This window comes from Hypanus sabinus, chromosome 1, assembly GCF_030144855.1.
Source record: "Hypanus sabinus isolate sHypSab1 chromosome 1, sHypSab1.hap1, whole genome shotgun sequence".
Taxonomy (NCBI): domain Eukaryota; kingdom Metazoa; phylum Chordata; class Chondrichthyes; order Myliobatiformes; family Dasyatidae; genus Hypanus; species Hypanus sabinus.
The window spans coordinates 71,052,196-71,078,522 of NC_082706.1; the positions used below are offsets into that span (position 1 = coordinate 71,052,196).

The 26,327-nt window shown below is 43.2% G+C and overlaps 1 protein-coding gene across 3 annotated transcripts in view; it reads right to left on the reverse strand.

Annotated features, from left to right (window-relative positions):
• washc5 (WASH complex subunit 5) overlaps nucleotides 1–26,327 on the reverse strand; it is a 168,921-nt gene that overhangs the window by 95,247 nt on the left and 47,347 nt on the right. For all 3 annotated transcript variants that reach the window (XM_059970802.1, XM_059970799.1, XM_059970791.1), the window contains 3 exons: nucleotides 23,308–23,420; nucleotides 18,775–18,941; nucleotides 2,095–2,170 (listed from right to left, as the gene is read on the reverse strand). In XM_059970802.1, coding sequence (XP_059826785.1) covers nucleotides 2,095–2,170; nucleotides 18,775–18,941; nucleotides 23,308–23,420 — 356 coding nt within the window. The remainder of the gene's footprint in view (nucleotides 1–2,094; nucleotides 2,171–18,774; nucleotides 18,942–23,307; nucleotides 23,421–26,327) is intronic.

Sequence of the window (26,327 nt, forward strand, 5' to 3'; positions counted from 1 at the left end):
AGAAGTGGGCTGAGAACTGGCAGATGGAGTTCAACCCAGGGAAGTGTGAGGTGGTACACTTTGGAAGGACAAACTCCAAGGCACAGTACAAAGTAAATGGCAGGACACTTGGGAGTGTGGAGAAGCAGAAAGATCTGGGGGTACATATCCACAGATCCCTGAAAGTTGCCCCACAGATAGATAGGGTTGTTAAGAAAGCTTGTGTTAGCTTTCATAAGTCGAGGGATAGAGTCTAAGAGTCGTGGGGCAATGGTGCAGCTCTATAAAACTCTGGTTAGGCCACACTTGGAGTACTGTGTCCAGTTCTGGTCTCCTCACTATAGGAAGGATGTGGAAGCATTGGAAAAGGTACACAGGAGATTTACCAGGATGCTCCCTGGTTTAGTGAGTATGCATTATGATCAGAGATTAAAGGAGCTAGGGCTTTACTCTCTGGAGAGGAGGAGGATGAGAGGAGACATGATAGAGGTATACAAGATATTAATAAGTATAGGATAGAGTGGACAACTATCGCCTCTTCCCCAGGGCACCACTGCTCAATACAAGAGGACACATGACTTTAAGGGGAATATTAGAGGAAGATTTTTTACTCAGAGAGTGGTTGGTGCGTGGAATGCACTGCCTGAGTCAGTGGTGGAGGCAGATACACTAGTGAAATTTAAGAGACTACTAGACAGGTATATGGAGGAATTTAAGGCGGAGGGTTATATGTGAGGCAGGGCTTAAGGGTCAGCACAGCATTGTGGGCCAAAGGGCCTGTACTATGCTGTATTGCTCTATATTCTATGTTCTAAATGTTTACCAATATTCAAAGATTTTAAGTATATTTATAATCAAACTATGTATGCAGTATACAGCCCTGAGGTTATTCTTCTCACAGCCAAAGAAACACCATGGAACTCATTAAAAGAAAACATCAAACAGCCAATACTTTTCAAAAAGAACAAATAGCACAAACAGCAAAAAAACAATCAAATGATACACAGAATATAGAACATCAAAACTAGAGTCATTGAAGCTGTCTGGGTATGTTCAGCTTAGCACAATGCAGGCAGAAGAGCCAGTCCAGTCTGATCAACATTTTGTAATAAAAACGATTAAGCACAAACTGGAAAAACATAGAACAGGAACCACAAACTGCGCCAATTAATGCTTCCGAAGACCCAGGCACCATCCTCTGGGAGCAAGGAGAGGCAGGGGTTGGTGGGGGGGGGAGCGGTTGTGGGGGGGGTAGGCAGGTGGGCGTTGATGGGGAGGCGGGAGTTGGGTGCTGGAGAGTGGGGTGTTCAAATGCAACCAACTTCCTCTGGGAGCAGCGTCCTTCAACATGATCAAACATTTAAGGCTGTTGCTGTTTCAAGGGCAAAGAGTCGGTGAAGATGAATGTCTTTCCACCGTACGCTTCAAATCAGAATAAAAAACACCTGTCCAGGAATTGCCTAAAAAAAAATCTTTCATACAGGAGGTGATGTTCATACAAAATGAACTGTGTCTCTAGAAAAAAAAACACAAGGTTTGTTGCAGACACGGTGTGCTTAGCCAGTGTTTCCAAGCATGTTTTACCAAATAAACAAACTAGAGACATCAGGTCAAGGCCCAGATGGTTTGGTCATCTCCCCAGCTAGTATAAAACTCTATTCAATCAAAAATAAAACTGGAGAAATGGGTCATAGTGGGCTTAGCTTACAGTTAAACAAAATCAAATTATAGTCACAAAGCCACACACACCCAGTGTTGGGGGAACTCAGCAGGTCAGGCACCTTCTATAAAAAAGAATAAACAGTGGACTTTTCAGGCCAAGACCCTTCAGGACAGTATAACATTGAGTGCCAGCGAAGAGTCTCGGCCTGAAACGTTGACTCTTCATTCCTTTCCATAGATGCCGCCTGACCTGTTGAGCTCCCACAGCACTGGGTATGTGTTGCTCTGAATTTCCAGCATCTGCATAATCTCCTCTGTTTCTGTCACTGAAACATTGTTGGCAGCAGAACAAAACTCCAATACACTCTCCAATGGTAAGTGAATAGGTTTCTATGAAATCAATACTTTTATCCACTTGGAGACACCAATGCTTTCTCATTTCACTTCACTTACCTTTAAAAATGTTGCTTTGAGCTTGGTTACCATGAAAGGACTAGCCCGAATACCTTCTTGCATGATAGACGTGTAACTGCGAACAAACAGAAATGTTATCCACCACTGTGCGCACAGTTTAACTGCTCAGAGCAGAGAGGTTGATCAGTCCAAGAATTCACCAAAAAAAAAGCAAGGCCTTCACTTTTGTGCATCGCTTAAAAAACCAAAAAAGATAGAGAGATACACAGTGATCACCTTATGAAGTAGACAGTATACCCGCTTGTTAATGCACAGAACTAATCAGTCAATCGCATTACAGCAACTCAATGCAGGAAGTATGCAGACACAGTCAAGAGATTCAGTTGTTGTTCAAACTAAACATCAGAATGGCGAAGAAATGTGATTCAAGTGACTTTGACAATGGAATGATTATTCGTGTCAAATGGGGTGGTTTGAGTATCTCAGCAACTGCTAAATCTTATAAGACCATAAGATATAGGAGCAGAATTAGGCCATTCAAATGCATTGCGTCTCCTCCACCACTCCATCCTGCCTGATTTACTCTACTCCGTTCTCCTGCCTCCTCCCTGACTAATATAACCATATAAACATAAAACAATTACAGCACGAAAACAGGCTATCTCAGCCCTTCTAGTCCATGCCCACACTTACATTCACCTAGTCCCAGTGGCCCGCACTCAGCCGATAACCCTCCATTCCTTTCCTGTCCATATGCCTATCCAATTTTACTTTAAATGACAATACCGAACCTGCCTCTACCACTTCTACTGGAAGCTCATTCCACACAGCTACCACTCTGAGTAAAGAAATTCCCCCTTGTGTTACCCTTAAACTTCTGCCACCTTAACTCTCAACTCATGTCCTCTTGTTTGAATCTCCCCTACTCTCAATGGAAAAAGCCTATCCACGTCAACCCTATCTATCCCCCTCATAATTTTAAATACCTCAAGTCCCCCCTCAACCTTCTATGCTCCAAAGAATAAAGACCTAACTTGTTTACCCTTTCCCTGTAACTTCAGTGCCGGAACCCAGGTAACATTCTGGTAAATCTTCTCTGTACTCTCCCTATTTTGTTGATATCTTTCCTATAATTCGGTGACCAGAACTGTACACAATACTCCAAATTTGGCCTTACCAATGCCTTGTACAATTTTAACATTACACCCCAACTCCTATACTCAATGCTCTGATTTATAAAGGCCAGCATACTTTCTTCACCATCCTATCCACATGAGATTCCATCTTCAGGGAACAATGCACCATTATTCCTAGATCACTCTGTTCTACTGCATTCCTCAATGCCCTACCCTTTACCATGCATGTCCTATTTTGATTATTCCTACCAAAATGTAGCACCTCACTTATCAGCATTAAACTCTATCTGCCATCGTTCAGCCCACTCTCCTAACTGGCCTAAATCTCTCTGCAAGCTTTGAAAACCTACTTCATTATCACAACGCCACATACCTTAGTATCATCTGCATACTTACTAATCCAATTTACCACTCCATCATCCAGATCATTAATGTATATTACAAACAACATTGGACCCAATACAGATCCCTGCAGCACACCACTAGTCACTGACCTCCAACCTGACAGTTATCCTCCACTACTCTCTGGCATCTCCCATCTAGCCACTGTTGAATCCATTTTACTACTTCAATATTAGTACTTAACGATTGCACCTTCCTAACTAACATTCCATGCGGAACCTTGTCAAAGGCCTTACTGAAATCCATATGGACAACATCCACTGCTTTACCCTCGTCAACTTTCCTCGTAACCAAAAATTCAATAAGATTTGTCAAACATGACTTTCCATGCACAAATCCATGCTGAGTATTCCTAATCAGACCCTGTTTATCCAGATAATTATATATACCATCTCTAAGAATACTTTCCATTAATTTACCCACCACTGACGTCAAACTGACAGGCTGGTAATTGCTCAGTTTACTCTTAGAACCCTTTTTAAACATTGGAACCACATGAGCAATACGCCAATCCTCTGGCACCGTCCTCATTTCTTTGTAATTTATTTTTTTTTATTGAAGTTCATCAAACAAACATTTCCATAAGATGTATATCAGACATTGTGTATATAATCATATATACCACAAAATCTCCACTAAGTATTTATCTGGGGTATACACTTATAGAAAAGAGTGGAAAGAAAAAACAAGCGAAAGGAAAGAACTATGTACAAGTAGGGAGTGATCTTTTTTTTAAAAACAACAGATTCATTGATTTGTGAGAATAAAATCAGGCCTATGAGGCATTATGTAGTTAAACCATTTTTCCCCAGTATGAATCAAATTGTTCCAGCTTATAATTAACAGATGCTGTTATCTTCTCCATTTTGTAAATGTCCATTGTAATTTCCATCCATGTATTTAAAGTTGGGCTCTCCTGTGATAACCATTTCCTAGTAAGTTCTTTTTCTACCAGCAACCAACAGTATATTAATTAAATATTTATCTCTTTTCAACCATTCTTGAGGTATATATCCAAAATATATGGTCTTACTCTCCAAGGGTATTTCACATTTAAAGATGTCTTGTAGGGCATTGTGTATCCCCCTCCAATAGTTTTTGATAACAGGGCAATCCCAAAAAATATGATAATGATTTGCATTTTGATTTCCACAATTTCTCCATCAAATAGGGAGGTTACCATCATAATGGGATTTCTGAGAGGGTGTAATAAAGTATCTTAGCAAGATTTTCCATCCAAACTCCCTCCATTTCTGTGAATTGGTACACTTTGATTGATATCTCCATATCATTGTCCATTCTTCTTCAGATATAATTATCCCTCGTTCCTTCTCCCATTTTGTTTTAATGTATGAAGTCGAATGTGTCTTAAGATATGACAACCCCTTATACATGCTTGAAATGATTCTACTACCATTATCTGAATTATATGCTTTTCTAAAGAGCTCTATCAAGCATGTATTTGCCTTGGTTACAGTCTTATTAACATATTGTCGCATCTGTAAATACCGATAAAAATCTTGTTTTTCTAATAAGTGTTTCTCTTTAAGCATTTCAAAACTGAACAGTGTTCCTTCTTTCATTATGTTCCAAAGAACTGTTATTTCTTTAGCTGTCCAGTCCTTAAATCTAGCATCCAATTTATTTGGTGTAAAATCAGTCATAAGCACACCATTTAAGAATTGCAATATCTCCCTCTAGATTATACTCTTTTATAGTATTTTCCATATTTTAAGAGTCAGTTTCACCCATGGGTTATCAATAGTACTTACGTACCTTTGCAGGTTGTTAGCGGCCAAAATTGCTTGTTTGGGGATGGGAAGTACCCGCTCCTCAATGTTTTTTCCATTGAGCGTCATATGATGGGTTGCACCAACATATCACAGCTCTCAACTGTGCTGCAAAATAATAATCTCCAAGACAAGGCAAGCCCCATCCCCCCTTTTCCTTTGCTAATTGCAAAGTTTTGAGATGAACTCTAGGTCTTTTACCCTGCCAAATATACCTTGATAGCATCTTGTTCCATTCATTGAATTGATCTCGATTAATCTCTAATGGTAGGGTCTGAAAGAGATATAACAGTCTGGGCAGTATATTCATTTTAATAAGACTCAATCCTTGAACTGAGACTGAAAAAAGGAATCAGGCTCCATCTTGCCACATCTTCCTTAATATTTTTATACAAAGGCTGAAAATTACATTCTGATAATTTTGCCAAATCTTTTAGCATAATGATGCCCAAATATTTGAAAGACTCTGTGTGCCATGCCCAGGGGTATCGAATTTCAATTTCTCTTGGTGAGCTATAGTAATATGAAAGTAATCTATGTTGATCTATGTTTATCTATGTTTATCTTGTATCCTGCTAATTGACCATATTGTGCAAAGGATCGCATCAATTTAGGTAAAGAGTATGTTGGTTGCCCTAGATAGATCAAAATGTCATCCGCATAACAAGCCAATTTATGCTTTGTCCCTTTAATAGTAATTCCCCTGATAGCATCATTTTGTCTGATGCATTGAGCTAATGGTTCCAGATATAACGCGAAGAGTAATGGTGACCATGTACAAGCCTGTCTCGTGCCCCTTTCTGGGGTAAGACTATTTGATAAATATCCATTGATTTTAATCCTAGCAGTAGGATTGTCATAGTGTCTGTATAGTTTTAATAATTGTGTCTTGGAAACCAAATCTATGTAAAACTCTGTATAGAAAGTTCCAATTAACTGAATCAAATGCTTTTTCAGCGTCCATGCTTATCACTATTGCTTCGATTTTATGTTTTTGTGCATGATCCATCATGTGAAGTGTCCTTCGTATATTGTCTTGAGTCTGGCCCTGTCGTATAAAACCTGTCTAATCATTACATATCAGTATGGGTAGAAACTCCTCTAATCATTTGGCCATGATGGAGGTAAATAACCTATAATCTACAATAAGAACCGATATTGGTCTAAATGACCCGCATTCCATTTTCTCCTTGCCTTCTTTAGTAGCTGAGATTATCGCTTCCTTCCAACTGGGTGGCATTTGTGCCTTTTTTAAAGCCCAGTTCAGTGTGGGGAGTAAAATAGGAATGAACTCATTTTTAAATTCTTTGTAACACTCTGCTGTATACCCATCTGATCCTGGTGACTTGCTTAATTTAAGCTTACTAATTGTAGCTTTTAATTCAACTTCAGTTATGTCAGCAGTCATCCTTCTATTTTGTTCTTCGCTTAAAGTGGGTAACTCTAGACAATTCAAGAAGGTGTCAATTTGGGTTACGCTTCCCCCTGGAACTTTGGAATATAGAGTTTTGTAAAACACTTCAAAAGCTTCTTGAATTTCACAGCTTATTTTTTTATCATTTTCATTCTTGGGTCCCTAATTCTATGAATTGTATTTTCTGCCATCTTTTTTTTTCAGTTTCCACGCCAGTATTTTCATAGATTTCGATCCACTTTCATAATGTCTGTTTCAGAAACATTCAGCTTTTCCTGATTTCTTGCGTAGCCAAATTATTTATTTCATTCCTAATTCTTTTAATTTCCCCTAATGTATCCTGTGCCAAATTCAATTTGTTTTTCTCTAGTTCCTTCAGCCTATTATGTAATTCCTCTAATGTTTTATTCCTTACTTTTTTCTTATATGAAGATATCGCTATAATTTTCCCTCTTAAGACCATAAAATGGGAGGTGAAACCTCTCCATTATCATTAAATTCTAAGTAGAGACCAATTTCTTTTAAAATTTGTTCCTTAAAGTATGGATCATTGAGTAGACTTGAATTTAGTTTCCAAATAGTATTCTTTGGTTGTAGGTCAAAATCAACAGATAAATATATAAGTGCATGGTCACTTACATCTATTGTCCCAATTCCACAGGTGTTTATTTTGTCTTTGACTTTTCCAAATGTTATAAAATAGTCTATTCTTGTATATACAAAATGTGGAGCAGAATAATGAGTGTAATCCCTTCTGTCAGGGAAAAGGTCCCTCCATATATCAATTAAACCAACATCCTCAAAAAGTGTATTAACTTTCTTATGTAAGGATTTTGTTTCATAAGTTTTTCTATTGGAAGAGTCTAAGTTTGGATGTAATTGTAAATTTAAGTCTCCCCCACATATGAGGAGACCTTCAGTAATAATATCAGTAATTTTCTGAAAGAAACCAATATCACTTCCCGGGGGTGCATATATATTCAACAGAGTAACTGAATTGCCGTCTATATTCCCCCTTACCAGAATATATCTGCCTTCTTTATCTCCCATTTCGAATATTTTTTCCAAATTTAGCTTACTTGAGATGAGAATAACAACTCCTTTCCTATGTCCTGATTTATATGAGGAAAAAAACAGATTAGTGAAGCCCATTCTCTTTTGTTTTTTATGCTCATTATCACTTAAATGAGTTTCCTGTAAATATACTACATAGGCTTATTCTTTTTTCATTTTGGATAAAATTCTCTTACGTTTGATTGGATTTAATAGCCTATTTACATTAAAAGAAATGAATTTTACTTTGTCCTTAGCCATCTGCATTTATCTGTCAATGTATCATTGAAATTAGAATAAAACTTAATCGATCTACTCCCTGAACAAATAAGAACCAGGAAACTCAAATAATAACAAAAATGGCAACAAACGTGCGATTCCAAGGCTGAGGTCTCTAGTAAATGGCCTTGCGTTGAGCTAGAGGAAATGTCTAGCTGTGGGGGATAACCCCTCCTATTTGTGAGTTGAGGGCCCCCATTGCAGTATTCATAAAAGTCAGTGAACAAATCCATTACACAGAAAAGATTCCCTGTATACTCCTATATATATATGTATGTATGTGTGTGTGTGTGTATATATGTATGTATGTATGTGTGTGTGTGTGTGTGTGTGTGTGTATATATATATATATATATATATATACATATATATATATATACATACATATATACATACACACACACATACATACACATTACACACGTATATATAAATATTCTAATTTTGGTGTGGAAAAAGGAGTAAGTGAGCAAATAAAGAATAACAACTAAGTAATATAAAATCCACATTATAATAAGTATTTCTCGAGATAGGTATATCACCGTGTACCTTTGCTTCTGTTTAGCTTCTCAACATTTTTAATGTTAGCCAAACCTTATGGCTCTTCTGAAGTGGGTGAGGACTGTCTTTCGGAAACTCCTGGTCTCTTCCTGATATGTTTCTCTCGGCCTCCTCCCGTCTCCTGCCTTCTCGTTTCTCGCACTATTTCCCAAGCCAAGTGAGACAATTCCTCAGCCAGGCTTTCTTTCGTTTTGGTCATGCTGACGGGCAACTCTCTGGCCTTCATATCTGAAGTCGCCTCTTCCACTGTCTGGTACAACTGTGTCCCGTTGTCATAAAACACTCGAAGTTTAGCAGGGTACGGAGTTTGAAATCTAATCTTATTTTGCTTTAATACTCGCTTTACTTCAGAGTATTCTTTGCGTTTCTGGGGGGTAATCTTGGTCGAAATATATTAATTTATCCTCTAAAAGCACTCGCTTCTTACCCCAGGCCTTTCGTAGAATCTCCGCCTTGGTGCTGTACTGAAGGAATTTTATTATAATTGAGCGTGGCTTTCTATCCTGGGTAGGTTTTGGGACTAACGCGCGGTGCACTCTTTTGACTTCCAGCTTCATAGCCGGAGGAAGATCCAGCGCGTCCCGCAGTAACTTTCCGACAAACTCCATCATAGACGGGCCTTCCACTCCTTTGGGAATGTTGTAGATTCTGATATTTTTCCACCGCGATTGTCCCTCCAGGTCAAGCAGTTTACCTTCTTGGTGATGTATTATTTTTATTGTCTTGCTCAGTATCCGTTCCACGTTTTGAACACGATCTTCCACCTTCTCAATTCGAGTCTCTGCCACCGCTATTTTTTGATTAACGCTGGTGAGCGTTAATATCACAGAGCTGCTGCTTTATATCTTTCTGGACCTCCATTATTTCTTTCAGGATTTCAAAGATATTCGCCGCTTCGACTGAACGAGGCCCAGCAGCCGCCTCGCTAGCACGCGGTTGGGTTGGAGAGCCGCTCACTGCACTCCTCTCTGATGCAGGCTCCGCAGAGTTGCTTTTTTTATTTCCATTTCTTCTCCCCATTCTGGCCCCTCTTTTCAGTTCAAATATTTTTTGAAAAATATTTGACAGGTTAATGGGGCTTAATATGTGTTTTTCCCGGAGGAGCGAGTGACTTAAGCTACCATTCTTGACGATGACATCACCGGAAAACGCACCATCCTCGTTTCTAATGGCATTTGAAATACTTCTGTTAGAAATACCCTGCTATTTCTACACCAACTTCCCTCAAGGTCCTAGAGAATATCCTGTCAGGATCCGGAGATTTATCCACTTTTACATTCTTTAAAAGTGCCAGTACTTCCTCCTCTTTAATCGTCATAGTGTGGCGACTCATTTCCTAGCGTATCCGAACTGACTCACAATTAGATAGCCTACGGGGGTTTGCGAGCACAGAGCTTTGGAGCCTCTTCGCCATGGGGGGCCGGTTGACAGAGGCTTAAAAGTGAGGCTGAAGTTTTCGAATAAAGTTTTTTCCTTCGACTGCAGTTACCGACTCCGTGTCGTAATTTTAGCGCTGCGTGTAGCACACCGCTACAATTGGTGACCCCGACGGTCCAAACGATTTTTGGACCAGAAATGACCGACGCCGCCTCTGTTCATGCGGTTTCGTTGAAACTGCCAGGTTTCTGGACACAGCGCCTGGACCTATGGTTCCAGCAAACCGAAGCCCAATTCCACGTTCGCCGGATCACCTCAGAAGACACCCGCTACTACTACGTGGTGAGCTCCCTCGACCAGGACACAGCGGCCCAGGTCGCGGAGTTTGTACAGTCGCCCCCGGCAGACGGCAAGTACACGGAACTCAAAGCCCTGCTCCTCAGGACTTTCGGACTCTCACGGCGCAAGCGGGCTGCCCGTTTACTGCACCTGGATGGCTTGGGCGACAGACCTCCATCGGCTTTAATGAATGAGATGTTGTCTCTGGCCGACGGACACACAGGCCTCATGTTTGAGCAGGCGTTCCTGGAGCAGCTGCCCGAGGACATACGCCTGCTGCTGTCCGACGCGGATTTCAGTGACCCCCGGAAGGTGGCAGCCCGGGCGGACTTGCTGTGGAACGCCAAAAAGGTGAGTGGGGCGTCCATCGCACAGATCTCCCAGCCACGCTCCCGGCAGCAAACCAGTCCAGGCCCGGCCACCGAGCCTGCCAACCCCCGGCCCAATGAACACTGGTGCTTCTACCACCAGCGGTGGGGTGCAGAAGCCCGCCGTTGTCGCCCGCCCTGCAAGTTCCCGGGAAACGCCAGGGCCAGCCACCGCTGATGGCTACGGCGGCTGGCCATCGGGATAGCCTCCTGTATGTGTGGGATAGAAGGTCGGGACGCCGGTTTTTGGTCGATACTGGGGCTGAGATCAGCGTTTTACCTCCGACGGGTTACGACACCCGCAGCAGGGCACCGGGTCCCCCCCTGAGGGCCGTGAATGGCAGCACAGTAAGGACCTATGGCACCCGTCAGGTGCAGCTACTGTTCGGCTCCAGCCAGTTCACGTGGGACTTCACACTGGCCGCCGTAGCCCAACCGCTTCTGGGTGCGGATTTTTTGCGAGCTCACAGCCTACTGGTCGACCTGCCCAGGAAGCGACTGGTACACGCCGAGACCTTTCAGACGTTCTCCCTGGGTGCGGCCCAGTTGCCAGCCCCTCACCTCGGCTCCATCACGCTGTCTGACAACGACTTCACCAGGGTCCTGGCGGAGTTCCCATTGGTTCTGGCACCGCAGTTCACAGCAGCCATGCCCCGGCACGGCGTACAGCACCACATCCCGACCCAGGGACCACCCCTCCATGCCCGTGCTCGGCGGCTTCCCCCGGACAAGCTCCGACTGGTGAAGGAGGAGTTCCAAAGAATGGAGGAATTGGGGATCATCCGGCGGTCCGACAGCCCCTGGGCTTCCCCCCTGCACATGGTGCCCAAAGCGACGGGGGGCTGGAGACCGTGCGGCGACTACCGCAGGCTGAACGAGGCTACCACACCGGACCGTTACCCTGTGCCGCACATTCAGGACTTTGCAGCAAACCTGCACGGCGCACGGATCTTCTCCAAGGTCGACCTCGTCCGAGGGTACCATCAAATCCCGATGCATCCTGACGACGTCCCCAAAACGGCTCTCATCACCCCGTTTGGCCTTTTCGAGTTCCTCCGCATGCCGTTCGGACTGAAGAATGCCGCACAGACGTTCCAGCGGTTAATGGACGCGGTGGGACGGGACCTGGACTTCGCGTTCATCTATTTGGATGACATCCTCATAGCCAGCGGCAGTCGTCAGGAGCATCTGTCCCACCTCCGTCAACTCTGCGCCCGACTGAGTGAGTACGGTCTTACAATCAACCCTGCCAAATGCCAGTTCGGACTCGATACCATTGACTTCCTGGGCCACAGAATTACTAAAGACGGGGCAACCCCTCTGCCCGCTAAGGTAGATGCGGTCTGCCACTTCCCCCGACCCACCACGATCAAAGGCCTTCAGGAATTCGTAGGTATGGTCAATTTCTACCGCCGCTTCCTCCCTTCAGCTGCCCGGATCATGCGCCCCCTGTTCGCCCTGATGTCAGGTCCGAGCAAGGACATTACCTGGGACAAGGAGTCCGCCGCCGCTTTCGTTCAAACGAAGGAAGCTTTGGCTGACGCCGCAATGCTAGTACATCCCAGAATGGACACCCCTACCGCCCTCACAGTGGACGCATCCAACACGGCAGTCGGTGGGGTGCTGGAGCAGCTCATCGCAGATCGCTGGCAACCCCTGGTGTTTTTCAGCAAACACCTGCGGCCACCCGAGCTCAAGTACAGTGCTTTCGACCGGGAACTGTTGGCGCTCTACCTGGCAATCCGGCATTTCAGGTACTTCCTAGAAGGTCGGCCCTTCACCGCGTTCACGGACCACAAACCGCTTACCTTTGCGTTTACGAAAGCATCCGACCCCTGGTCGTCCCGCCAGCAACGCCACCTGTCCTACATCTCTGAATACACAACGGATGTCCGGCACGTCTCGGGTAAGGACAATGTCGTGGCGGATGCGCTCTCTCGCCCTACCGTTCATGTCCTTTCCCAAGGGGTAGACTTTGAGGCGCTGGCAGAGGCACAGCAGGCGGATGAGGAGATTCCGAGTTACAGGACCGCAGTCTCCGGTCTGCAGCTCCAGGACCTCCCCGTGGGCCCAGGTGAGAGGACCCTACTCTGTGACGTCGCCACCGGCCAGCCCCGTCCGGTCGTCCCGACAGCCTGGCGGCGACGTGTTTTCAACTCCATTCATAACTTGGCGCATCCCTCCATCCGGACAACTGTCCGGATGGTTTCCAGCAGGTTCGTTTGGCACGGACTCCGCAAACAGGTCAGTGAATGGGCCAGAACGTCCATGCACTGCCAGACGGCCAAGGTGCAGCGGCACACCAAAGCCCCACCGCAACAGTTCCATCCCGCCCACCGGCGTTTCTACCACATTCATGTGGATATCGTGGGCCCCCTGCCAGTGTCGCGCGGAGCGCGTTACCTCCTGACTATCGTGGACCGGTTCACAAGATGGCCAGAGGCGGTCCCGCTCTCCGACACCACCTCCGAATCTTGCGCCCGAGCCCTGATCGCCACCTGGATATCTCGCTTTGGTGTACCGGCCCACATTACCTCCGACAGAGGCGCCCAGTTCACCTCCAGCCTGTGGTCAGCTATGGCCAGCCTTTTGGGGACTCAGCTGCACCACACAACTGCCTACCACCCACAGTCGAACGGGCTAGTGGAACGTTTCCACCGTCACCTGAAGTCGGCCCTCATGGCCCGCCTGCGAGGAGCCAACTGGGCGGACGAGCTTCCCTGGGTCCTACTCGGCATCCGCACAGCGCCCAAGGACGACCTGCACGCCTCGTCGGCCGAGTTGGTATACGGCGCGCCCCTGGTCGTCCCCGGGGAGTTCCTACCAGCCCCAAGGGGGCAAGAGGAAGAACCCGCTGCAGTCCTGGGCAGACTTCGCGAGAAGCTCGGTAACCTGGCCCCCATACCCACTTCACAGCATGGGCGGCACCCGACCTGCGTACCCAAAGACCTACAGAACTGTAAGTTTGTGTTTGTACGAAGGGGCGGGCATCGGCCACCGCTGCAGCGGCCATACGAGGGGCCGTTTCTGGTGCTCCGGAACAACGGGTCCACGTTCGTGCTGGACGTTGGGGGGAAGGAGGAGGTTTTCACGGTGGACCGCCTCAAGCCGGCCCATGTGGACCTGGCGCAACCGGCCGAGTTTCCGGCGCCTCGGCGCAGAGGCCGACCTCCCAAGCAGGTTCTGGCCCAGACTGTGGACATTGGGGGGTGTATCGCCGGTTCTGGGGGGGGGTTATGTGGCGACTCATTTCCTAGCGTATCCGAACCGACTCACAATTAGATAGCCTACGGGGGTTTGCGAGCACAGAGCTTTGGAGCCTCTTCGCCATGGGGGGCCGGTTGACAGAGGCTTAAAAGTGAGGCTGAAGTTTTCGAATAAAGTTTTTTCCTTCGACTGCAGTTACCGACTCCGTGTTGTAATTTTAGCGCTGCGTGTAGCACACCACTACAATAGTTTCCATAACTTCCCTACTTGTTTCGCTTACCTAACACAATTCAATATCCTTCTCTTTAGTGAATACCGAAGAAAATAAATTGTTCAAAATCTCCCCCCATCTCTTTTGGCTCCACACATCCATCCTGATTCTCTAAGGGACCAATTTTATCCCTCACTGTCCTTTTGCTATTAATATAACAACCTATTAACCTCTGCTTTAAAGAGACTCAAACTTGCCCTCCCCAGCTACCTGCGGCAATAAATTCCACATATTCACTACCCTATGGCTAAAGAAATTGTCCTTATCCCTGTTCTAAATGGAAATCCCTCTATTATAAGACTGTCCCCCCTGTCCTCGACTCACTCACATTAGGAAACGTCCTTTCCAGTACACTCTGTTCAGGCCTTTCAATATTCGATAGGTTTTAATGAGATCATCTGTTATTTTTCCAAACTGCATCAAGTTCGGGCCCAAAGCCATCAAACAATCCTCAGTATAACCCTTTTATTCCCAGAATCATTCTCATGAACTTCTTCGGGATGATCTCTATTGCCAGCACAAGATTTTTCTCTTAGATAATGGGCTCACAATACTCAAGTTGTCTGACCAATGCATTATATCGCCTCAGCATTACATACTTGCTCTTATATTCTGGTCCTCTCGAAGTGAATGCCAACATTGCATTTGCCTTTCTTACCAATGACACAACCTACAAGTTAACCTTTCTGGAATCTTGCACAATTCCGTTTGCACCTCTGATATTTTAATTTTCTCCCCATTTAGAAAATAGTTCACACCTTTATTTCTACTACCAAATCACAAATCACACTATAATCCACCTGCCACTTCTTTGCCCATTCCTCCAATCTGTCAAAGTACTTCTGCAAACTCCCTGCTTCCTCAACAATACCTGCCCCTTCACCTATCTGCATATCATCTGAAAACCTAGCCACAAAGCCATCCAAATACATCACAGATTATGTGAACGAATCACCACTAGTCACTGGCAGCCAACCAGAAAAGCCCCCTTTATTCCCTTTCTTTGCCGCCTGCCAGCCAACCAATCTTCTATCCATGGTAGTATCTTTCCTGTAATACCATGGGCTCTTATCTTGTTAAGCAGCCTCATGTGCAGCACCTTGTCAAAGGCCTTTTGAAACTCCAAGTAGACAACATCACCCAAATCTCCGTTGTTGATCCTACCTGTTACTTCCTCAAACAATTCCAACAGATTTGTTCAAGATTTCCCCTTAAGGAAACTATACTGACTTTGGCCTAGTTTATCATGTGCTTCCAAGTACCTGAAAACTCATCCGTAATAATGGACTCCAATATCTTCCCAACCACTGAAGTCAGGCTAAGTGGTCTATAATTTGCTTTCTTTCTTCCTCTTCCCTCCCTTCTGAAATAGTGCAGTGACATTTACAATTCTCCAGTCCTCCGGAACCATTCCAAAAACTATTGATTCTTGCAAGATCATTACTCCTGGGATTTTAACAAACAGCAATCTCTATAGTTTACAGAGAATGGTGTGAAAAACAAAAATCAAAATCCAGTGAGCTCCAGTTCTGTAGGCAAAAATGCCTTCTTTATGAGAGAGGTCAGAGAAAAATGGCCAGATAGGTTCATGCTGACAGGAAGGCAACAGTAACACAAATAACCCCATGTTACAACAGTGGTGTGCAGAAAGAGCATCTCTAAAAGAATGCGAAACATGTCGAACTCTGAAGCGGATGGGCTACAGCAGCAGAAAACAATGAACATACACTCAGTAGCCACTATATTAGGTACAGGTGGTAAAACACACCAGGTACATTGTTATTGGAAATCAAGAGGACTTCCAAAGCTTGGATTCACACCTTTTTTAGTTTTAGACCATAAGACCCTAAGACATAGGAGCAGAATTAGGCCATTTGGTCCATCGAGTCTACACCACCATTCAATCGTGGCCGATCCTTTTTGCTTCCTCCTCTTCAACCCCAGTTCCCAGCCTTATTCATGTAACCTTTGATGCCATGCCCAGTCAAGAACCTATCAATCTCTGCCTTAAATACACCCAACAACCTGGCCTCCACAGCTGCATGTGGCATGAATTCCACAAACTTTTGGCTAAAGAAATTTCTCCGTATCTCTGTTCTGAAAGGGCACCCCTCTATCCTGAGACTATGCCCTCTTGTCCTAGACTCTCCCACCACAGGAAACATCCTTTCCACACCTACTATGTCTAGGCTTTTCAACATTCGAAAGGTTTCAATGAGATCCCCCCCCCTGCCATCCTTCTGAACTCCAGTGAGAACAGACTCAGAACCATCAAACGTTCCTCGTAAGATAACCCCTTCATTCCTGCAATCGTCTTTGTGAATCTCCTCTGGACATTCTCCAATGCCAGCACATCTTTTCTAAGATGAGAGGCCCAAAACTGTTCAGAATACTCAAGGTGAGGTCTCACCAGGGGCATACCTCACCACTAACCTGACCTGCAAGCTAACCTTTAGGGCGTTCTGCACTAGGACTCCCAAGTCCCTTTGCATCCCAGATTTTTGGATTAGAAAATAGTGCACACATTTATTTCTACTACCAAAGTGCATGACCATCTATTTTCCAACATTGTATTTCACTTGCCACTTCCTTTCCCATTCTTCTAATCTGTCCAAGTCCTTCTGCATCCTACCTGTTTCCTCAACACTACCTGCCCCTCCACCAATCATAATATCATCTGCAAACTTGGCAAAAAATCCATCTATTCCATCATCTAAATCATTTATATATAGCATAAAAAGAAGTGGTCCCAGCACACACCCCTGCGGAACACCACTAGTCACTGGCAGCCAACCAGAAAAGGATCCTTTAATTTCCACTCACTGCCTCTTACCAGTCAGCCAATGCTCTAACCATGTTAGTAACTTTCCTGTAATACTATGGGCCTTTAACTTGGCAAGCAGCCTCATGTGTGGCACCTTGTCAAAGGCCTTTTGAAAGTCCAAATATACAACATCCACTACATTCCCTTTATCTATCCTACTTGTAATCTCCTCAAGGAATTCCAACAGGTTTGTCAGGCAGGATTTTCCCTGAAGGAAACCATGCTGACTTTGTACTATCTTGTCCTGTGTCACTAAGTCCTTAACAAGGTGACTATAACTGTAACATCCTCCCAGCCGCTGAGGTCAGGCTAACTGGTCTTTAAGTTCCTTTCTGCTGCCTTCCTCCTTTCTTAAAGAGTGAGGCGACATTTGCAATTTTCCAGTCCTCTAGCACCATACCAGAATCCAATGATTTTTGAAGGATCATTGCTAATGCTGCCACCATCTTTAATGCTAACTTTTTCTTCCACGGTGAAGACTGATTAGTTAATCACCCCCATTATTATTTCTCCTGCCTCATTTTCTAGCATTCCTATGCCCACTCATTTTCCTTTCTAATTATTTTTTTAGTTGCTCTCCATAGGTTTTTAAAAACTTCCCACTCCTCTGTCTTCCCATTAATTTTTGCTTTGTTGTATGCCCTTTCTTTTGCTCTTACAATAGCTTTGACTTCCCTTGTCAGCCACAGTTGTACTATTTTACCATTTGAGTAGTTCTTCATTTTTGGAATACACATGTCCTGCATCTTCCTTATTTTTCCCAGAAACTCACACAATTGCTGCTCTGCTGACATCCCCACCAGCAGCTCCTTCAAAGTTACTATGGCCAACTCCTCTCTCATACCACTGTAATTTACATTACTCCACTGATATACTGTTACATCAGACTTTACCTTCTCCCTATCAAATTTCAAGTTGAACTCAATCATATTGTGATCACTGGTTCCTAAGGGTTCTTTTACCTTAAGCTCCTTAATCTCCTCCAGTTCATTACATAACACCCAATCCAGTATAGCCAATCCCCTAGTAGGCTCAATGACAAACTGCTCTAAAAAGCCAACTTTTAAGCATTCAACAAACACACTCTCTTGAGATCCATTACCAACCTGATTTTCCCAATTGAATTGCATGTTAAAATCACCCATGACTATCATAACATTGCCCTTTTGACACGTGCTTTCTATTTCCTGTTGTAATCTGTGGTCCACCTCCCAGCCACTGTTGGGAGACTTATATACAACTGCCATTGATGTCCTTTCACCCTCGCAATTTCTTAATTCAACCCACAAGGATTCAATATCTTCCGATCCTATGTCACATCTTTCTACTGATTTGGTGCCATTCCTTTGGAGTGGAGCCACTCTATCCCCTCTGCCTCCTTCCTATTCCTCCGACATACTGTGTAAACTTGGACATTCAGCTCCTAATTACAACCATCCAAAGCTCTCTTGTTGTATGCTCAGTGGATTCCAAACAGCAGAAAAAATGTTTTCCTGAAATTCAGATAGCCTTTAAACCTTTGCAGATTGCAAACACTGCCTGACTGGCTATATTTTTAACTTGATTCTATTCTGCTACAGAGAATATCTAATTTTCTAAATTTAATAGGAGATTCCACCTTTGCTTTGTACAACTAAGTTCCAATGTAATTAAATACCAGATTTCAAGATCTACATCCAGATCCCAGAACATTCCTACCTGTCAATAAGCTGCCAGGCGTATGACAAGTCCCCAATGATCTGCATGGTGATGAGAACCTCTTCCTTAATGTTGATGGTGCGAATCATCTGATGGAGAAATCTGCGAGTATCCGCCAGAAACTGACAGATCTGCAAATTACTTTCCAGTTGGTGGAACTCTTGAACCTATTTTAAGAAATTACAGGTTCTGAATATGACCAAAATAGAGGCAAGATATATCTATCTTGGTTAATCCTTCACACTGCCAATATCTCCAACAACTTCCCATACCCCAATATATCCAATATAAAACTCTAGGCTCTTATTGTTACTCCCAGAAATGTTTACAAATAACAATGGACAACACACTAACATCAAATTTCAAAGCAAATTTATTGTCGTAGTATGTACATATACTACCATCAGATTCATTTTCTTGCAGGCATTCACGTGAAAATAAAGACATACAATAGAAACAATAAATAACGAAGACACACAACGTGCAAAAGATGACAAATGATACAAATGATAAAGAATAATATTGAGAACATGAGCTGTTGAGTCTTTATTAGCACAAAATGCTGTGTGTGTAGAACATGCATATCAACATGATCACAAACCAATATTCAGTACATGTAAACATAATACAAAGACCAGCGCACGCACGATGCTTTTATAGCCTTTCTAAAAACTGTCCTGTCTTGCAGCATCTACCTTGCCTAAGCACACCGAGGCATACCTGGACAAAATGGAAAAATTTTCAGCTTACAATGTAGGCAACATTTTAATTGACTTGAATTATGAGTTGAATTAGCAAATATAGATTTGCTTTTAAAAAATGGCATGTGACAGGGAAAGCTCATAGTGATTTTCAAGATCAGAAGCGCAAAATTATTCAGGAATACACCCAAATGTATTCAGGAAGCAAAATCTTTGTTGTCCAGTGTAACTGGAATAACATTCTTTCCAACAAAAATGGTGGTTTGGATGTTGTTTTAATAAACATACCGCACATACTTTTTTTAATAGCTTTTTAGATTTTTGTAGAAAAATATCTAATGTTAGTATCAAGGAGATTCTCCAAGAATCGATCATTGATTGTGCCCAGAGACAGATGGCACATAAATGTACACACATAGGTCAAGGATCTTTAAATTTTACTGTCAAATAAGCTGTATCAGTTTAATGCCATTAAGACACAAGAGACAGTAGGTGCTGGAATCGGGAGATATTAAAATGAACTACTGGAGGAATGAACAGTTAAACAAGGAACACAGGTGGGGCTGAGTGGAATAGTTGAACCCTTGGGTCAAGACTGGCACCTTTTTCATACTGTAATGGCACTTGTCATCAACACTTTACTGACAAGTGTTGTAGTCTGCTCACATCTCCAACCTTACAGCGGTTGCAAGGAATGCAGGTGCACGTGTTCCCAGGTCACACTGAAGTTTGGGGTAGCCAACACAAAGACAATGGGAAACCACAAACCATGCAGATTGGTGATAACATATCCACCTCACTGATGATCAACACTGTGTGCTTAGCCCAATGCTCTACTCTCCATATACACATGACTGTGTGGCTAGGCATAGCTCAGATACCATCTAAAAATTTGCTGATGACACAACCATTGTTAGGTGGTGATGAGAGGGTGTGCAGGAGTGAGATATGCCAACTAGTGGAATGGTGCTGCAGCAACAACCTGGCACAATGTCAGTAAGACGAAAGAGCTGACTGCAGACTTCAGGAAGGGTAAGGTGAAGGAACACATACCAATCCTCAAAGAGGGATCAGAAGTGGAGAGAGTGAGTAGTTTCAAGTTCCTGGGTGTCAAGATCTCTATCGATTTAACCTGGTCCCAAAATATCAATGCAGTTATAAAGAAGGCAAGACAGCAGCTACACTTCCTGTCAACAAATGCACTCAAAAACTTCTATAGATGTATAGAAAATTCTGACAGGGTGCCTCACTGTCTGGTATGGGGTGGGGGGTGGCTACTGCACAGGACCAAAAGAAGCAGCAGAAGGTTGTAAATCTAGTCAGCTCCATCTTGGGTGCTAGTCTACAAAGTACCCAGGACATCTTCAGGGAGCGGTGTCTCAGAAAGGCAGCATCCATTATTAAGGACAGTCAGAACCCAGGGAATGCCCTTTTCTCACTGTTACCATCAGGTAGGAGGTACAGAAGCCTGAAGGCACACACTCAGCAATTCAGAAACAGCTTCTTCCCCTCTGCCATCTGATCCCTAAATGGACATTGAATTAATCCTTGGACTCTTCCTCACTTTTTTAATATAAAGTATTGCTTTTTTTTTTACACGTTTTTAATCTATTCAATATAGAAACATAGAAAATCTACAGAACAATACAGGCCCTTCAGCCCACAAAACTGCACCGAACATGTCCCTACCTTAGAAATTACTAGGGTTACCCATAGCCCACTATTTTTCTCTCTATACATATACTGTATACAGTACTGTATGCCTATACTGTAATTGATTTATTTATTATTTGTTTATTATTCATTTTTTTCCCTTCTATATTATCTACAATATTGCATTGAACTGCTGCTGCTAACAAATTACACATCACATGCCAGTGATAATAAACCAGACTCTGAAAAATCATCCAGAGATTAAAGCCTTCCTTCACAATGCGAACTGAGACACTAGTATCTGGGTTTAAGAACACAAAACACAACAGTCCCTTCAACCCATGATATTGTACTGACATTTTAACCTACTCTAAGCTCAATCTATGCTTTCCGTCCCACATAGCCCTCATTTTTCTATCATCCACGTGCCTACCTAAGGGTGTCTTAAATGTATCTACCTCGACCACTACCTTGGCAATGCATTCTACATACCCACCATCCTCTGTAAAAAAAAAACACTTAACTCTGAAATTCACCCCTCCCCTCCACACTTTCCTCCACTCACTTTAAAATTATGCCCTCTTATTATTACCCATTTCTGCCTTGAGAAAAGTCTCTGGTTATGCACTCAATTTGCATCTCTTATCATCTTGTGCCCTTCTATCAAGTCACCTCTAATTCTCCTTCACTTCAGAGAGAAAAGCCCAGCTCGCTCAACCCGTAAGACATGCTCTTTAATCCAGTCAGCATCCTGGTAAACCTCCTCTGCACCTTCCCATCCTTAAAAAACTAAAATCACACCATCACACCAAGAAATATATCTAAAGGAAAACTAATGTCAAGTTGATGTAAACGAAGAGACATAACCTGCACTGAAAATGCAAACAATGACTTCCTTTGCAAATTTTAATGGGAACAAGTAACTGCTAAAAAAATATAATCAAATTTCAGATCTTTCCAGTCCACAAGATGATTGATTTTTTTTTGCTGTTCCATACACTAGGTGGCCACTTTATTAGGTACAACTGTACACCTGCTTATTAATGCAAATATCTAATCAGCCAATCATGTGGCAGCAACTCAATGCATAAAAACATGCAAACATAGTCAAGCGGTTCAGTTGTTGTTCAAACCAAAGAGGAAGAAATGTGATTGATCTAAGTGACTTTGACTGAGGAACAGGGTGGTTTGAGTATCTCAGAAACTACTGATGTTCTGGGATATTCATGCATAATAGTCACAAGAGTTCACAGAGAATGGTGTGAAAAACAAAAAAAAAACATCATCTGAGCAGTAATTCTGTGGGCAAAAACACTTTGTTATTGAGAGAGGTCAGACTGGTTCAAGCTGACAGGACAGAGACAGCAAATCAAGTAACCACGCATTACAGCAGTATTTCTGAACATAAACCACTTTGGACCTTGAAGTGCGTGGGCTACAGCAGCAGAAGACTGCAAACCTACACTCAGTGACCACTTTATTAGGTACAGGAGGCACTACGTAAAGTGGCCATTAAATGGATATTTCCCCATCTGAAAATAGGGGAAATGTGGCAAAGGGAGTCATTGGTGGAGCCCTGTCACCCACTCAGCAGAGTTCAATAATGAGATCGCTTATAAGCTCAAATTACAACTCAGACCTCTGCAAATGTTTTCTAACACAATCCTTCACCAAATCTTTAAGAGAAATTTAGGTAAGAACATGGATAGCAAGGCTATTATTGCTTTCTTTTTGCAGTACTAATTAATTTATATAAATTAATATTGTAATTTCTCATTGCAGTTTATAGTGTTTTTTAATGTATTATACCACTGTCACAAAGCAACAAACATCTATGACATACGTCAGTAAAATTAAACCTGATTCCACTCCAAGAATGGCATGTCCAGATGAGGGTTAATGGGACAAGGCAGTGTAACAGTTTGGCATGTACAAGATGGGCTGAAGGGCTTGATTCTGTGTTTATTTATTCTACTAATTTTATTCAGAGATAGAGCATGAAATAGGCTTGTTAAGCTGCACTACTCTGTAACCCCTGACAATGCCGATTAACCCCAGGGGCATTTACAATGACCAATTAACCTACCCGATACATCTTTGGATTGCGCATGTACACCAGAACACCTGGAGAGAGCCCATTCTGGAGTTCTCTATCACTATGTCACCATAATTGTCTCACCTCCTCCAAAGCTTGGATTAGCTGCACAGTCTTCCTCCCTGCTGCAGTTGAATCTTCATAGTTCAAAGAAGCAATCTGCTTGGAGATCTCTTGAAACCAAGCCTGCAGATTTTCTGACATCAAAAGGAACAGTCATTAACCCACTTCAATCTCTGCAAAATGCAAGTTTCAAATGGACAAACCTCAGCCTTCTGCTAGTGTTTTTCTGCCGTTACAAAAGCTTCAACAGTAACTAGGCATTGGATAATGTGATACAGATGTCCTGTCCCCAGAGCTCTTCCAAAAAAAAAGCAAAGCTCCAATTAGAGCTTTGTTTTAGACCATAAAATGTAAGGGCAGAATTAGGCCATTTGGCCCATTGAGTCTGCTCCACCATTTGATCATGGATAATGCAATTTTCTTCTCAGCCCCAACCTCCTGCCTTCTCCCTGTATCCCTTCATGCCCTGAACAATCAAGAATCTATCAACCTCTGCCACAGGCAGCTGCGGAGGCCTTCGTGTATATTTAATATAAATAAAAACTTGGCCACCACACTGCCTGTGGCATGGTTTCCACAGATTCACCACTCTCTGGCTAAAGGAATTCCTCCTCATCTCCGTTCTAAAAGGCCACCTCTCTATTGAGGTTGTATCCTCTGGTCTTAGACTATCCCATCATAGGAAACATCCTCTCCACAACCACTCTATCACTCTATCACTCTATCTTTCACCATTCAATAGGTTTCAATATGGTCACCGCTCATTCTTCTGAATTCTAGTGAATACAAGCCCAGAGCCATCAAATGTTCTTCACATGACAAGCTGTTATATCCTGGAATCATTTTTGTGAACCTCCTTTGAACCATCTCCAGTTTCAGCACACACTTTTGTAGAAAAGGGGCCCAAACCTGTTCACAATACTCCAGGTTAGTCCTCACCAGTGCTTTATAAAGTCTCAACGTTACATCCTTGCTTTTATGCTCTAGTCCTCTTAAAATGAATGATAACATCACATTTGCCTTCCTCACCTCAGACTCCACCTGCAAATTAACCTTTACAGCATCCGCTACAAGGTCTCCTTTAAGTCTCAGATATTTGTATTTTCTCTCCATTTAGAAAATAGTCAACCCTTTCATTTCTTCTACCAAAGTGCATGACCATACACTTCCCGACACTATATTCCATCTGCCATTTCTTTGCCCATTCTCCTAGTCTAAGCCCTTCTATAGTCTCCCTACTTCCTCAAAACTACCTGCTCCTCCACCCATCTTCATATTGTCTGCAAACTTTGCAACAAAGCCATCAATTCCATCATCCAAATTACTGACCTATAATGTAAAAAGAATCAGTTCCAACACAGATCCCTAAGGAACACCACTGGTCACCAACAGCCAATAAGGAAAGGTTCCCTCTATTCCCATTCTTTGGCTCTTGTCAACCAATCATTGCATTATACAGGCTAGAATCTTTCCTGTAATACCATTGCCTCATAGCTTGTTAAGCAGCCTCATGTGTGGCACACTGTTAAAGGCTTTATGAAGATCCAAATACAGTATACAACAATAACTGATTCTCCTTTATCTAACCTGCCTGTTACTTCTTCAATGAATTCCAACAGATTTGTCAGACAAGATTTTCCCTTGAGGAAACCATGTTGACTATGGTCTGTTTTATTATGTGCCTCTGAGTACTCTGAGACCTCATCCTTAATAATCAACTCCAACATCCTCCCAACCACTGAGGTCAGATGAATTAGCTTATAGTTTCCTTTCTTCTACCTCTCTTCCTACTTCAAGACTGGAAAGACACTTACAATTTTTCAGTCTTCTACAACCATTCCAGAATCTATTGATTCTTGAATAATCATTAGTAATGTCTCCACCATCTCTTCAGTCACCTTTTTCAGAAACTTAGGGTGTACACCATCTGGACCACCTGACTTACCTGTTTTTACACCTTTCAGATTCGCACGAACCTTTGCTCCAGTTATGGTAACTTCACACACTTCACAACCCCTGACACCTGGAACTTCCACCATATTACTATTGTCTTACACAGTGAAGACTGATGCAAAATACTGCCGAAGGGTTTCAGCCCAAAACTTTGAACATAGAACAATACATCACTGTACAGGCTCTTCGGCCCAGAATGTTGTACCGACCCTTAAACCCTGCCTCCCATATAAACCCCCACCTTAAATTCCTCCATATGCTTTGTCTAGTAATCTCTTAAATTTCACTAGTGTATCTGCCTCCACCACTGACTCAGGCAGTGCATTCCACGCACCAACCACTCTCTGAGTAAAAAACATTCCTCTAATATTCCCCTTGAACTTTCCACACCTTACCTTAAAGTCATGTCCTCTTGTACTGAGCAGTGGTGCCCTGGAGAAGAGGCGTTGGCTGTCCACTCTATCTATTCCTCTTAATATCTTGTATACCTCTATCATGTCTCCTTTCATCCTCCTCCTCTCCAGAGAGTAAAGCCCTAGCTCCCTTAATCTCTGATACTCTCTAAACCAGGCAGCATCCTAGTAAATCTCCTCTGTACCCTTTCCAATGCTTCCACATCCTTCCTTATAGTGAGGTGACCAGAACTGGACGCAATACTCCAAGTGTAGCCTAACCACGGTTTTATAGAGCTGTATCATTACCCCGCGACTCTTAAACTCTATCCCTCAACTTATGAAAGCTAACACTCTATAAGCTTTCTTAACTACCCTATCTACCTGTGAGGCAACTTTCAGGACTGGCACATCCCTCCCCATGATCAGCAGTATCTACAGAGAGTAGGGAACTCTTCCCAGCACCTCACTGGCACATCCCACCTCATGATCAGTAGTAACTACAGAGAATAGGGAATTCTGTCCGACACCTCACTGGCACATCCCTCCCCATGATCAGCAGTGTCTTCAGAAGTCACCATCTCTAAAAGACAACATCTATTATGGAAAACTATCACCTTCCTGGCCATGCCATCTTTTTTTGCAGCTACCATTGGGCAGCAGGTACAGATGCCTAAAGTTCCACATAACCTGGTT